General features: G+C 39.1%; 3 protein-coding genes across 3 annotated transcripts; 2 read left to right on the forward strand and 1 right to left on the reverse strand.

The window, feature by feature from the left end:
- The first annotated feature begins 5,024 nt into the window (after window positions 1–5,024).
- On the forward strand, window positions 5,025–7,466 carry LOC101302194 (formimidoyltransferase-cyclodeaminase-like). The gene is made up of 3 exons (XM_004305959.1): window positions 5,025–5,513; window positions 6,054–6,531; window positions 6,886–7,466. Exons 1-3 carry the CDS (start codon window positions 5,106–5,108, stop codon window positions 7,401–7,403), a joined length of 1,404 nt encoding a protein of 467 aa, XP_004306007.1. The 5' UTR covers window positions 5,025–5,105; the 3' UTR covers window positions 7,404–7,466.
- A 1,437-nt stretch (window positions 7,467–8,903) lies between these two features.
- Window positions 8,904–10,875, forward strand: LOC101310044 (formimidoyltransferase-cyclodeaminase-like). Its single transcript, XM_004304066.1, has 3 exons — window positions 8,904–9,054; window positions 9,682–10,096; window positions 10,220–10,875. The coding sequence occupies exons 1-3, from the start codon at window positions 9,031–9,033 to the stop codon at window positions 10,735–10,737; spliced, it is 957 nt and encodes a 318-aa protein (XP_004304114.1). The 5' UTR covers window positions 8,904–9,030; the 3' UTR covers window positions 10,738–10,875.
- Window positions 10,814–14,055, reverse strand: LOC101310336 (xylosyltransferase 1-like). Its single transcript, XM_004304067.1, has 4 exons — window positions 12,716–14,055; window positions 11,801–11,876; window positions 11,597–11,712; window positions 10,814–11,440 (listed from the first exon to the last, which is right to left on the reverse strand). Exons 1-4 carry the CDS (start codon window positions 13,317–13,319, stop codon window positions 10,932–10,934), a joined length of 1,305 nt encoding a protein of 434 aa, XP_004304115.1. The 5' UTR covers window positions 13,320–14,055; the 3' UTR covers window positions 10,814–10,931.
- Between the last annotated feature and the right edge of the window lie 2 nt (window positions 14,056–14,057).

The following is a 14,057-nucleotide window of genomic DNA, read 5'->3' on the forward strand; positions in this document are numbered from 1 at the left end:
CTCTCTCTCTCTCTCTCTCTCTCTCTCTCTCTCTCTCTCTCTCTCTCTCTCTCTCTCTCTCTCTCTCTCCTCCCTCTTTGGCCGACGCCGTCTCCTCTCTCGTCGCCACCAAACCGTGAGACATCACCGTCTTTGTGAGCAGAACCTCTTTCTCAAGCGAATCAGATCTGAAGAAGCATGGCGACGGCCGTCCGTCGTCAATCATCGATCGCTCTCTCTCCACCATTGCTCGCGGCAACGAGTCGTCGTCGGCGGCAAGCCACGAGGCGAAGATCCGATCTCCGATCTCTGACCTCGGACCTCCACTTACACGCCGATCTCCGCTACCACGCCAACCTCTTCTACATCCACATTGCTCCTCTCGCTGATGACGTCCTCATCTTCTTTAACCATGACGTCTCTGATCGTCCACGGTCTTTTTTTTTCTTTGCCTTTTCTATAATTTTTGCAATAAGCAGTAATTAGGTGACAAAAGGTTTCTGGTTAACAAAAGGTTTATGTACCTTCGTTAGTCTCTCATTGATGTTTGATAATTATGAAATCAGTTTTGGTTAGAAAGAACTGTTAGATACATTTTGGCGTTGATGTATATGGAATAATTAAGATTCTTACTGACGGTAGTAATATTTCATAGCATCTTATTTTTGTGTTCTGCACCCAAAATATAAAAATTACTAGGGGTAGTAATTTTCTATTATTTGCTTGTGTGTTGATTTTTCTCTGGAGATAATAGATTGCAAGTTTACTACCACTACCCCCAGTAAAAGTTTAATGGGGGTAGTAAACTTTATTTTTTTGCATCTAAGTTGTTCTTCCTCTGTTTTAGTCTGTATTATGGCCTTGAAAATATTATTTTGCAAGTTTACTACCCCCAATAAAAGTTTACTAGGGGTAATAAACTTTAGTTTTTCGAATCTAAATTGTTCTTCCTCTGTTTTAATATGTATTATGGCCTTGAAAATACTGTTTTGCAAGTTTACTACCCCCAGTAAAAGTTTACTAGGGGTAGTAAATTTTATTTTTTGCATCTAAGTTGATTTTTCTCCGTTTTAATGTGTACTTATGGCCTTGGAGATATTGTTTTGCAAGCTTACTACCCCCAATATAAGTTTACTGGGGGTAATAAACTTTATTTTTTAGCATCTAGGTTGTTCTTCCTCTGTTTTAATGTGTATTATGACATTGAAAATATTTTTTTGCAAGTTTACTACCCCTAATAAAAGTTTACTGGGGGTAGTAAACTTTATTTTTTCGAATCTAAATTGTTCTTCCTCTGTTTTAGTATGTATTATGATCTTGAAAATACTGTTTTGCAAATTTACTACCCCCAGTAAAAGTTTACTAGGGGTAGTAAACTTTATTTTTCGTACTTGGGTTAAGATCACGTAAATTCCGATGGCATTTAAAAAAATCCAGTGAGATTTCTGGAAAATTCTGGCCACCGGATGCCGACAATTTTCCGGCCATCGGAAAATTCCGGTCACCGGTGGCCGGAGTTCGGAGTCCGGCGACCGAAATGCGGCCGCCGGTGACTGGCGTCGGAGCCCGGTGTGCTTCCGGCAAAGTCTTCCCTCCATCTTTTTCATTTTTTCTCTTTAAGTAAAAGCTAAGGGTAAAAAAGTCTTTAAAAATATAATTTTATTATATTTTAATAAAGATTTGTGTATTTAGGTTTAAAATAAGTACCTTGTATTCAAATGGGTTAATAAAAAATATTATCATTGAAATGGGGTTTGATTTTTTCTATTTTATACAAATGGTCTTTTTCCCTTTATTATTTTGACAAATTTAATTGTTTCCACGTCATAAGGACATTAGCCAATTCACATTAGAAACTAATCTAGACCATTGAAAGTTCTTATGGTTTACACGTGGTCTTTTTTACATGTCAGACACAAACAACATAGTAAAACCATATGACCACAGGAAAAAGAAAACGTCAGTCTCCCGTTAACGCTGTTGTCTCTTGTTAAACTAATAGCAGAGATCTCGAAACTAAATTTGGGTTCCCTTAGTCTGTTACTGTTCGTTCCCTCTACCCTCAAATTTGGGTCATTTTTAGATGTGGTGATTCGTTGAATGGATTTCAATTTGCCGAGCCATTGTGGCTCTAAAGTGTTCTTGCTTGCTAGTCCTCGACCCTCGTAAACACAGAGAGAATTGAAGAATCGATATCACATAAAGGGAAAGAGGGAAACGAAATCCTCAAGGGACCGAGCAATTAATCGAGCCGAGAGCGACAAAGGTGAGTATGATTCGATTTACTAGTTAATTAGTTCTGTTATAGAATTTGAAATTGATGAAAGTTATCAATACCCAAGTGAGGAGTATCTCAAATTCATATATATCTGATTTTATGAATGGTGCATGTGGATAACAGAGTATAAATTTTAGCAAAAGCTTGTGGGTTTGGGGATTTGAAGATCAAGGTCTTTAGGTCTGTTTAAGGGGACTTGCATGTATAAACAAACTTTAAGAGGGTCATATGCTCAGCTGTGGAGGAAGATCTCCTGTGAAAGATGCCTATTTTCATCAACATATCTATTTTACCCAAATCCCCTGCATTAACATACATACAGAAGAGTTTTGGTTTATACTTTGTTTCACCTTTCTATGTTGCTAAGCCTGCACTTTTAATTCATTATTTAAGAGTTTTGGGTCTTAAAAAATAAAACTCATTATACTAGTAGAGAAGTGAACTGATCTTAAAAGTTAAAAGTGGACAATCGACAGGGAGTTTCAGCCTGGGGTCATTTAAAAGCTCTGATGTAGGACTGATGCATGGGAGGTATACAGATTGATAAAAAACTGTCACTCAGTAATTTCTTTTCTTCTCTTTTGTGGTCAAAGCTGATCTCCATCTTTTCTTCTTTTTTACAGATATTACTTTGCTAGATAAAATTTTGATCTATGACAATGAAAGCCAATGAATTGCATGGACTATAATGGGCACGAACTAGCTCATAAGGATCTGCTAGTTGTCTTCAAGCAGAAGTTTGAGGTACTTATGCAGGATGTGGCTTCATGAATATAATTGGAGGCTCCTTTCAAAAGGAGAAACAACAAAGGCATGGTTTTGGGTAGATAGATGAAGGCAGGGATTTGTCTGACCTCAATGATTTGTCTGACCCTATAATGTACTCAATTTTAATTTTTAACAAAGATTTAAAGTTAATAGATTTGATATACAAGCAAAAAAAATTGAAAATATGTATAGGTCTATTTGTGCATGAATGATATTATACCTCTAAAGCAAACTGTAGTAAACTACTCTGCAATCTTTTTCTTTGATGGTGAGTCTTTGCAGTCTTTACACAACCCTAGGGTTTTACCTGGGTGATGAGATTAACTAACGATAGTTGACAGGAGACGGCAAATGGGTGTTCCGTTTTTTTTTTTTTTTTTTTCTTGTGGTTGTATAATTTTACTACATAGTTTATTAACCTTTGTCTAACATGTAAAAAAAGACCACGTGTAAGCTTACTATTGGTGCGTAGGACCACTGTCTTCCACTGTACTTTGACACGTGATGTTACGGTTGCATTGAAAAACTTCTCCTTGAACCAGACCCATCTTTTTAATATCTTAACATTTTCAATTTCTTCCAACATTTCATAAGATAATGTTTATAGATGTTATTATTTGAATAAATAAAATATACACATAGTTCATGGTTTAAGTGTAAGATTGAAATAACTGAATAAGCAGACGTGTTATTGACCGGTATCACACTTAAACAAACCCAAATCGATCATGTCGATTTCATTTATGTTGCAATTTGCTACGTATTTAGAAAAAATTCATAGTATTTGTGCAAATTTGAACACAATATTTTATGTTCTCTTTACCTTCTTTAAATTTTAACTGTTACTCTTAATCAAAGAACAAGAAAACTGTGTATCCAAAAAAAAAAAAAAGAACAAGAAAACTGACAGGATCACATATACGCAGCCATGTAAGGCAGCCGGTTAAACCATTCGGTATAAATGACATTATACCATGGCCTGCAATGAACATTCCAATGCAGAATAGCAAGTTACCCTCTAAACCCCGTAGGAAGAAAATCGACTAAATCTGCAGGGGAAATTAGCCGGCCTCTTGAAGCGGGAGGCATTGTAGTTAACCAATGTGATCCTATCTAGGTTCTATAAATTGACTTGGTGATTCTCTTCTAAGACACACTGACAGAGTACAATAATCCAAAGATTCAAAGACACAGAGTTGTTTAGATAGAAGAAGAATAACATGGCTAAGGCTAGTTTGATTCTGGTTGTTTCTCTTCTGCTCATCGTTTCCCTAGCTGAGAGTAAACGACTCAGCGGTAAGAATATATGATACTCTTAACATAATATCTGAAGGATTTAGTTATATATATGTTCTGACGTTTTGCATGGTTACACGAAATTATATGTGCATTCTTCTTGCCATTCAACTAATGCGTACATTTGAATCTGTTGCATGCAGTTGGACTTAAAGCTAGCAATTCAGACGTAGTTTGCAATTCTGTTTATGGTGCAGAGGCTGGTGATACCTGCGGTAGCGTTGTTGACAAGTTCCAGTTGAGTTTCGACTTCTTCCTTTCCATTAATCCTAATATCAACTGCGACAGCTTCTTCGTGGGTCAATGGCTTTGTACTGATGGCACCGCATAGTGATCCGGTTGCAACAGTTCATGTGCTCAATGTTTGAATGAAGAGGATTAGCTAGCTGCTTTCAAGTCCTCTCAATGCCTTGTTTCCTATTGTTGTTATCTAATTCAAGATTTAATCCTAATTCACTACCTTGTATCGTTCAAGTGCGTTTCTTTTCTTGAAATAAGAATTTGCTTCAGTCATCACCAGTGTGCAATGCAATGCTTATGTATATACAAGATTGCAGCGATTGTCCCTCTATCACTATTCACTAACATAAGGACTTCATTCTTGATACCCAAAGCCCAATGGGCCAAGAGTACCCCTCCAAAACTCAACCCACCATTACCAAAACGGTTAAATTCACATCCACAACCACCACCGCCCATTGCAGACCATCGGAGACTTGAGATCACTCCACAAAACCCACAACAGGTACTACTTCAAATCCCTCAAAGTTTCCATTTTTATTTCATGGACGACATATTCGGAGAGTCTGTCAACTTGGAAGAGATCCACATCAAGCAAGGCTTCGACGACGGCCACAAAGACGGCCTCGTCGCCGGAAAAGAAGAGGCCGAGCAAGTCGGCCTCAAAGTCGGCTTCGAGGTCGGCGAGGAGCTCGGGTTCTACAAGGGCTGCGTCGACGTCTGGAACTCCGCCATCCGGGTCGACCCGACCCGGTTCTCGACCCGGGTCCAGAAGGGCGTGAGGCAGATGGCGGAGCTGGTGGAGAGGTACCCGGTTATGGAGCCCGAGGATGAGAAGGTGCAGGAGATTATGGAGGAGCTGAGGTTGAAGTTCAAGGCGGTCTGTGCTTCGTTGGGTGTGAAATTGGAGTACAATGGGCACCCTAGAGGCTCTTCTTCTGGGGCGAAAGACGTTGCGTTTTAGGGTTTAGGGTTTAGGGTTTTGATTGTTGTTGTATAAGACGAAGTGGGTTGGTGTGGAATTGAGGGTTTGGTGGCTAAAGTTGAGAGCTTTGGTTATGGGGTGTGAAGGGTGTGCTTTTACTTTTAGTTCTAGATTTTAGGTTGCACAGTAGCTTCATATGTGATGCTGAAATTGGATTCAGGTTCAGTCAACTTTAGATTGATCAGTAATGTATGCAAAAGAAAGAGACTTGCTTTATGATAATCTGATGAGTTCAGTACTTTAATTTGGAAAAGGAATTGTTTGCAAGACAATGTGCTTTGGAGTTTTTACTGCTCTGTGATTCGTAATAAGTTGGTTTATCATGCTTAAGATCTTTGGAGTTTTTTAGTGGTTGTTTCAAAGCTGAATTTCCCTTTGCATCAGAGTTTTGATAGACAGTGAAAGGCTGCATCTTTTATTGAAAATTTTAGGGTATGTGAAGGTAGTTTTATCACCAGCCACGTTTGTGGCTAAGGTTATGGCAGTTTGTGGTCTGAGAAAAACTAGGGCCAGGTTGTTTTCTGGTGGGCTTGTTTTGTTATCGTAATCAATGATTTTCTACAGCTTGTGATGTGCAGCAAGGAGGAGGGGAAAATGTTAAAATCGATGCTTGGTTGCTGCAAGGTGTACATATCAGAAAGCAGAAACAAGCTTGCACTGGAGTCAATTGAGCAGGCTGCTAAGCGATTCTCAGAAGCACCCGTTGTCAATAAGTTTGAAGATGAAACCTACAATAGAGTTGGCTACACTCTTGTCTCTAAGCTGGCTCCTAAGCCATCTGGGGACCCTTGTCCCTTAAGGATGGCTGTCCTTGCCATGGTTAAGGCTGCTTTTGAAACCATTGACCTTGAGTCGCACTGTGGAAGTCATCCTCGGCTTGGAGTTGTGGATCATATATGCTTTCACCCCCTTCTGGATGCTTCGTTGGAACAGATGGCTGGTGTTGCAAACTCCTTGGCGGAAGACGTTGGCTCTAGTCTTCAAGGTTTGATTCTCCACATTAGACTGTAAATGGTTTCAAAATAGCGCACATGTATATGATTTGCTATTGCAGATGGTTATCAGGACAATATAATAATCAGCTGGTGAAATGGGCGATTATAATCTGGAAGTAAGAATCATAATACTGTCATGTGACTAGAAGTGGCAGATAATAACTTAGTCTCTAGAGTTTCGCCCCTTGAAATTTTGAAAGGGAACCAAACTAGATTGTAGATAGCGTATAACATTGAACAATAATGCTTAGACACACTGATAGATTCTGGGTTGTTATTCAAATGATAAGCATCTGGTTTATATCTTCTATCATTACTAAACATGCAAATGAAGCCTGCTGCAGTCCCTACATTTCTTTATGGAGCTGCCCATGAAGAGAGGAGGACACTTGATTCAATTAGAAGAGAGCTCGGTTACTTCAAGCCAAACTCCAGCGGAGAACAGTGGGTTGGGGGTCCAAAATCAGAATACTTGGCACTGAAGCCAGACAAGGGTCCCCTTCAAGTGACTCAAGAGAAAGGTGTCATTGTGATTGGAGCAACCCGGTGGGTGGATAACTATAATGTCCCTGTCCACTCTACTGATATCGCTGTTGTTCGTAGAATTTCAAAACGTGTGAGTGGCAGAGGAGGTGGACTTCCTTCAGTCCAAGCCATGGCACTCGCGCATGGTGAATCTGTCACGGAGGTAGCTTGCAATTTGTTGGAACCACAGGAAGTGGGAGGAGATAGGGTTCAGCTTGAAGTCGAAAGGCTTGCAAAGGAAGAAGGTTTGACAGTGGGGAAGGGCTACTTCACTGATCTTTATCAGGAAAAGTTAATTGAAAGGTATTTGCAGTCAGTTTCTGCTGAAGAGAAATGAAATAAGAACTTGGGATAGTTTACTGTCATACAGATTCATGAGTCGTCAACTTCCATCTTATATGAAGAGAATTGAAATGTGAAGATTCAGTTGAGCAAATAGGTGGCTTACAAGGCTGTGGATCTACATTTTGTTAGTGATGTCTCATATTTGATACTCTAAGCTCAAAGATAAGAATGCCTTATCAGAGTTTTGTCATATGGAGGCTGATTTACATGTATGCAGCAGTTTTGCTTTATCACAGTTTTGCCTCTGTAAACTATAAGGCCTCTCTTTCAAGAATGTACTGGATTTTCCAAAATGAAGCTAATGTATTGGATCATCCATCACCCACAACTGAGATGAGATATCTGAGCTTGTACCGTATGAGTGTATGGTTGAAGTTTCTCCATCCATCCATGTCAAGTCACTGTCTAAACACATTCATCTTTGTCCTTGCTGTTGGAATTTATATAATTTTGTGCTTAATCTTCACATTTTTATATTACTTGAATTATGAAAGTTCGATTTCATAGGACCACAGCAAAGCTAAGCGAATTCTTATCCAGACTTAATCCTATTATGCAGGAGATGATAAACCTCATGAATGTTGGTTGAAAATGTGTCAAAAGAGTTGTTGGTTCGTTTAGTTTTCTTGCTATAAACTATGCCTGAAATGTTTTCGGTTTTTGTATAAGGTTCCAAATATGAAACGGCATTCATGTCATCGCTCATCACTTCATCAGGTCCAACTAATATAATCGGTTGCTTTTGTTATTTGATACATGATAAGTTGAGTAGTTGACAGTACCTTAAAGCCTAGGTAATATGACTAATATGTCAAAATTAGAGCTTTAAGATGAATTCAATGGCCAAAATAATGTCACTTCACATGAAATATCAATCCATCATTAAGTGCATTGTAGAACTTTTAGCGAAACCCTACCACTATTAGATGGTTATGTTTGATGATACATTTGTGTGTTATAGATTTTGTCCAATTTGGTACTGTGGGCAACCTTTCTTCTTTTGATATCATTACTTGTGATTCTGGGGGTGTTTCCCTGTCATTTTGTTGAATTGAAGGAAAACTGGTTCTAAAGAAAGAAGGTCTTTGGTTGCTTATGTGAGCGGTCCTGGCTTCTCAATTCTCATGGGCTGATGGGCTAAATGAAGCCGATAGTTTATTCTAATTGGACACCTGCATGAAATGACCAACAGAGCTTTGCTTAGGCAAGTCATCAAAAAAGAGCTTGCTAGTTGTTGATCGTCTAGAGCACCAAGATAAACCATCATGTTTTTGACAATGAAAATGTTCGGTCATAAAAATGGTTCTGACTGAATAGGAGGAGGCACTGTGAGAAGTGAGAACGCTCTTCATTTTCACCATGGCACCAATGGCACCACGTGTTTTGTGCAGTTTCCATAATGATAAATAATAAGCAAGACTTGTCAAATTGTGGGGGCAACCCCTTAATGCTGACTCATATAAAAACTTAGAAAGCCTCTACATTTCAGACCAGAATAAGAAAGCCATTCCTCTACTTAAAAGTTCAGTTGGTTGTATCGCCTTCTCTGTCAGTTCCCCAGAATTTAACAACCAACTTTTAGTAGCAAACTAGCAAAGACTTGACCTTGGGGAGAAGAAATGGAGTACAACACTGCTTGCAAGGTAAGAACTTGTTATAGATTCTAATCTTGAAGTGTCTGCTCATATTGAAAGATTGATCATCTGACTTCATGCTTCTTTTATATCTCTTTTGATGTTCATAGATTTCTTGTTTTTGTAAATTTTCCCAAACCCAGTTCAGCTGCAGGAACTTTCCACAAATCATCCTTGAAAATCATTAGAAGTTGAATACAATGCAGTAGTTCCTTTCTGATCTTTAAAACTTCACAGCAGGTTCTTACATTTTTTTTAACTAGTAATGTTCTTCAAACAAATTAGAGATCAAACTTGTGTGCTGCTAATTAAGTAATAGGGTCCTCTATGGGGCTCTAACTCGGAGAAGAACAATGATAGTGAAAAATAGACCATACACTCGTCATTTAACTAGTGGAAGCTTTATGAAATAAGATGTGATTCACATGAAGAAAATCTACATATTTAATATTAAGATAACTTGATAATAAGTTGATAATTTTAATAAACCCCAGTTATTAAGTTCACATAATTAGATAATCTAGTTATTAGTCTATTCCAGTACCTAATCTCTGGACTGTGGGCTGTGTTTTATGTGCATTTTCCTTTCTGTGCCCCTACAACATGTTAATGAAATAATCTTGTTCTTGGCACAAGGACAAGAAGAAGAAAACTATAGATCAGTCCATGCTGCTGTGCTGCAAGCTTTTCATATCTGAATCGCGTAACCTCACTGTGCTTGACGCCATTGAACGTGCCGCTAGGCTTGACCTGGAGTCTGTCATTGTTAACAAATTTGAGGACCGAGCTTACAATAGGGTCCGGTATACTATTGTGTCATATGTTCTGCATGATAGCACAGGAAGTGCCATATACAGCCCCTTGCAGCAAACTGTACTAGCCATGGCCGAGGCAGCATTCGGCGCCATTAACCTCGAGCAGCACTCAGGGGCTCACCCTCGCTTAGGGGTTGTCGACGACATTGTGTTCCACCCTTTGGCAAGAGCATCTCTAGATGAAGCAGCTTGGCTTGCTAAGGCTGTGGGAGCAGACATTGGCAATAAATTCCAAGGTTGGTCCTAACTCCTAAATTTTGTGGTACATTGTCAAGGAAATGTTGTTGTTGATTAGTATACTTGTTCTGTGCTAGCTTGTAACGTTTTCGATTTTTTTTGTGGGTTTTGATGCACTGCAGTTCCAGTATATCTATATGCTGCAGCACACCCTACAGGCAAGGCTCTTGATACCATTAGGCGTGAGCTTGGCTACTTCAGACCAAACTTCATGGGCAACCAATGGGCAGGATGGACCATGCCGGGAGTGCTTCAAGAGAAACCCGATGAAGGCCCGACTAGTGTATCTCCAACCAGAGGCATTGCAATGATCGGAGCACGTCCATGGGTTGCCTTGTACAACATACCTATACTGTCCACCGATGTTGCAGCTACTCGAAGGATTGCACGAATGGTGAGTGCTCGAGGGGGAGGTCTCCCAACTGTGCAAACATTGGGACTTGTTCATGGTGAGGACTCCACAGAGATAGCTTGCATGCTCTTAGAGCCAAACCAGATTGGAGCAGACAGAGTCCAGAACCGAGTTGAGATGCTAGCAGCAGAAGAAGGGTTGTATGTGGAGAAGGGTTACTTCACTGATCACTCACCAGATATGATAATTGAAAAGTATATGAAACTAATATCTACAGATAGAAACTAGACAAAAGAAACTTGCTGGGGCAGTGTGGGTCAAGAAAACAAACTATAAGAGGTGAAGAACAATGTTGTCAAGTAGATTTGTGAAGTGTGAAGTTGCATATTTTGTTAATATAATCTAAAACAAAACTCGTCGCGTTTTACATCTGCCTTGTGATCTATTAATACAGTAATGTACACTCTGATTTCCAGTTCTCGTCATGAACACTGTTTTTTCCTAAATTCGTCAGACAACAATGTATGAAGCAACACTTGAAACCTCTCAGCACCAGGACCTGGCCTAAAAACGGAATCATTATCACGTACAGAACACGGGTCAGCCCCGCCTTCTGAGCTACCTATACACCATGCTCCGGGAGCAAACCGGCTTGTTCGACCTAGAAGTTCTTTATCTATTTTATCCAAGACTGGGTCATTCTTGGGAAATTTTCGTGCAAAAGGAGCATTGCTCTTTACCATATTGTCAAAGTCCTTCATTGACAAAGATTTTGGATGCTGCTTCGGAGGGCTGTCCCAAGCAATGTAGTGGAGATCATGGCTTATCGCAGTGTGGCGATATTCCTCATTGTTACAAATCACAGTATGAAAATAGCCTTCTGGAGAAGAAACAAAATTTGTGTAGTACATAAGGATCGTTCGAGGGAGGTTATCCCATCCCCATATACAATACTCAACGAACGGTCGCGTTACCATAACCCAAGCTGAACCTGCACATAAAGCAAAATGTTAAAGCAGTGTTGGAGATATCTTCATGCTAATTTTAAATTTTAAATCTACATTTGAAATACAACCTTATACAGCAGTAAGAATATGCTAATGATCTTATGTGCTCAATTAACTGTGTTATACAGTTTTATTATTACCTGTGAACAACTTGAACGATGTAGGAAGTGAACGACGCTGAGTGGTCCATGCAAGATCAGATTTTTTTGATAAATACAGGCCAGGATCAATTATGATTGGTTTTGCTCTTTGATTCCTACATAAGAGGTAATAGCATATCCATGATGATATGTTTGTAGTTCACCAAAAACAAAAGAATTAATTCTTTATATATAGGTACTTACAGTTTCCATCCAGTAATCTGCATATTTTCGATGAAGTTGATATCTCTAGACAGATTAGAGAAGGAATGAAGCAAATCTGCACAATCAGGAAGAATATCAGTTGATGCTTTAGGAAATCTGTAAGTATACCGATATCAGTTATATCAGACAGGCACAAACCTACCAACAGGGTTCTGCTAGTGGCATCATAAACATGCACAAGATATTATAAACAAAACAACAGAAAAAACTCCAATCAAGAGGAGTGATATTCATGAAACAGGCAAATCGAAGACAGTATTACCAGGAAACTGATGAAGATTTTCAACTTTGAGGTTAAAGTGCATTAAAAGTTTTATTTAGACAAACATTAGACCTAGATCTGATAAAATATTAGTTGAATGTATTCAATCATCTAAAGCTAAGATCCACTTCATCAATAGACTTCTCGCCTGTATGGCAATATATCCTTTCTTACCACATTATATATCAATCATCTCTGTATGACAAGCACAACAATTAGCCTGTACTTGACCATGTCCTTTCACACACAAAATTGAAAACATCCTATACAACATATCACCACAACCTCCTGCTACCATACTAAGATGGATGTAAAAGGTTTCCCTTATACTCTCCAACCCCAAATCTCATCCATTAGTTCACTTGAGCCAATCCATCCTAATTGGATCTAACATAATAGACATTATGCATATGGTGAGCAGTTTTTGAATGTGAGAAGCACTCTGTAGTAAGGCCAGATATGATGGGAAAGTAACTCGAGCACAACCATACCAGTGTTGCCTAGTGTGCAAAATATGTACGCAATCTCTCTAACCCTAAGGTGACAAATTATCATGCAGCAATAAATAAGACAGCATCCATGATTTCAATAAAAGTAACAATGAGCAATGGGGAGCAAGGTTTGGTACTTACCATCTTGTGTCATGAGAGGATAATCCGATGCACTGAGGTTTATAAACCAATCCCACTCTGAGCTCTCCTTTAACAAAATAGAAATTGCTTGCAGTGTACAAGCAATCATAGTAGGGCCCTTATACGTCACCAAATTGGATTGAGCCATAACACGCACATTCTCCACTTCACTAAATGTAGGATCAGCCTTAACCAAACTTGCAAGTTCCAATCTTTCTCGAGGTGGAGCCTCAAGATCCAAATGCAGAACATACTGATTTCTCGGATGATATACAGCACTCAAAGTCCTCATCATCCTATGACTATCCCCCTTTGTACCTGATATAAGATACGCCAATCTAGGTGCTCCTGTTCTTGAATATTTATTTTGTTCCAATGATCTTTTCAAATCAGACTCAACAAAATACCCCCCCGCCGAGTCATCAGAATTAAACGAAACAATGTCGGTCAACTGCTCTTTACTATGTGGCAAAGTAAATAGCCCAGAAATCACTGAGAAAAAGAGGGTAATGAATATGACAAAGCTAGCAATGAATGGAAGAACCCAAACCCTATCACCGACAACCCTTCCAGAATGGTGATTCACATACTTCCTCATACTCATTTAGTGATATCTTAACTAACTAATATCTGGTTTAGGAACCCAAAACCTCAAACAATGTACCTATCACCTCAGAAACCCAGAAAGGTTGATCACCAAACCAAAACCCACCAATAATCTGAAGAGTACAAAGCTCAAGCCTTTTCAATAAGCAAACCAATAACATCAAAGCTGGGTCTTAATAATCTACATCACTAAAACATGGGTATGAAGCAAATTGCATAAAGTTCAAAACTTTGAATAAGCTTAGCATATGCTGGTCGAAAATGAACAAGCCCCAGATGAAGAAGTGAAAGTAGCTTTCAAGCAATGGAATATATGTAACGTCTAAACGAGTTTAAACACTTGGGAGTTAGATTTCTCTTTCGTCAAAAGCCCATTAATGAAAGCCAGTCTCTTTCCCCAGCCTAACTCAGATCTAACTTATACCCAAAACTTCAATACAGGCAATAAAAGCAAACAACTTGGGACTGTTTCAAGTCAGATAGAAGTTTCAACCAAACCAAGTTTGGCACAGAATGAGTTTAAGATGACCTGAAGAGAAGGAAACAGATGAGAAGTGCTTACTTGGACAGAGAAAGGGATCCAACTAAGATTCAGAAGCCAGACAAAGCTCAGAGCTTGAGTTCTACAAAGTGGTTAGCTTTTAGTAATGGCAATCAGAAAGATCAATAAGAGAGAGAAAGAGAGAGAGGACGATGGGTTTTATTTCTTTTTCTGGAAAAGAATAATCAAGCTTTG

This window comes from Fragaria vesca, linkage group LG6 (assembly GCF_000184155.1).
Source record: "Fragaria vesca subsp. vesca linkage group LG6, FraVesHawaii_1.0, whole genome shotgun sequence".
In the NCBI taxonomy this organism is placed as follows: Eukaryota; Viridiplantae; Streptophyta; class Magnoliopsida; order Rosales; family Rosaceae; genus Fragaria; species Fragaria vesca.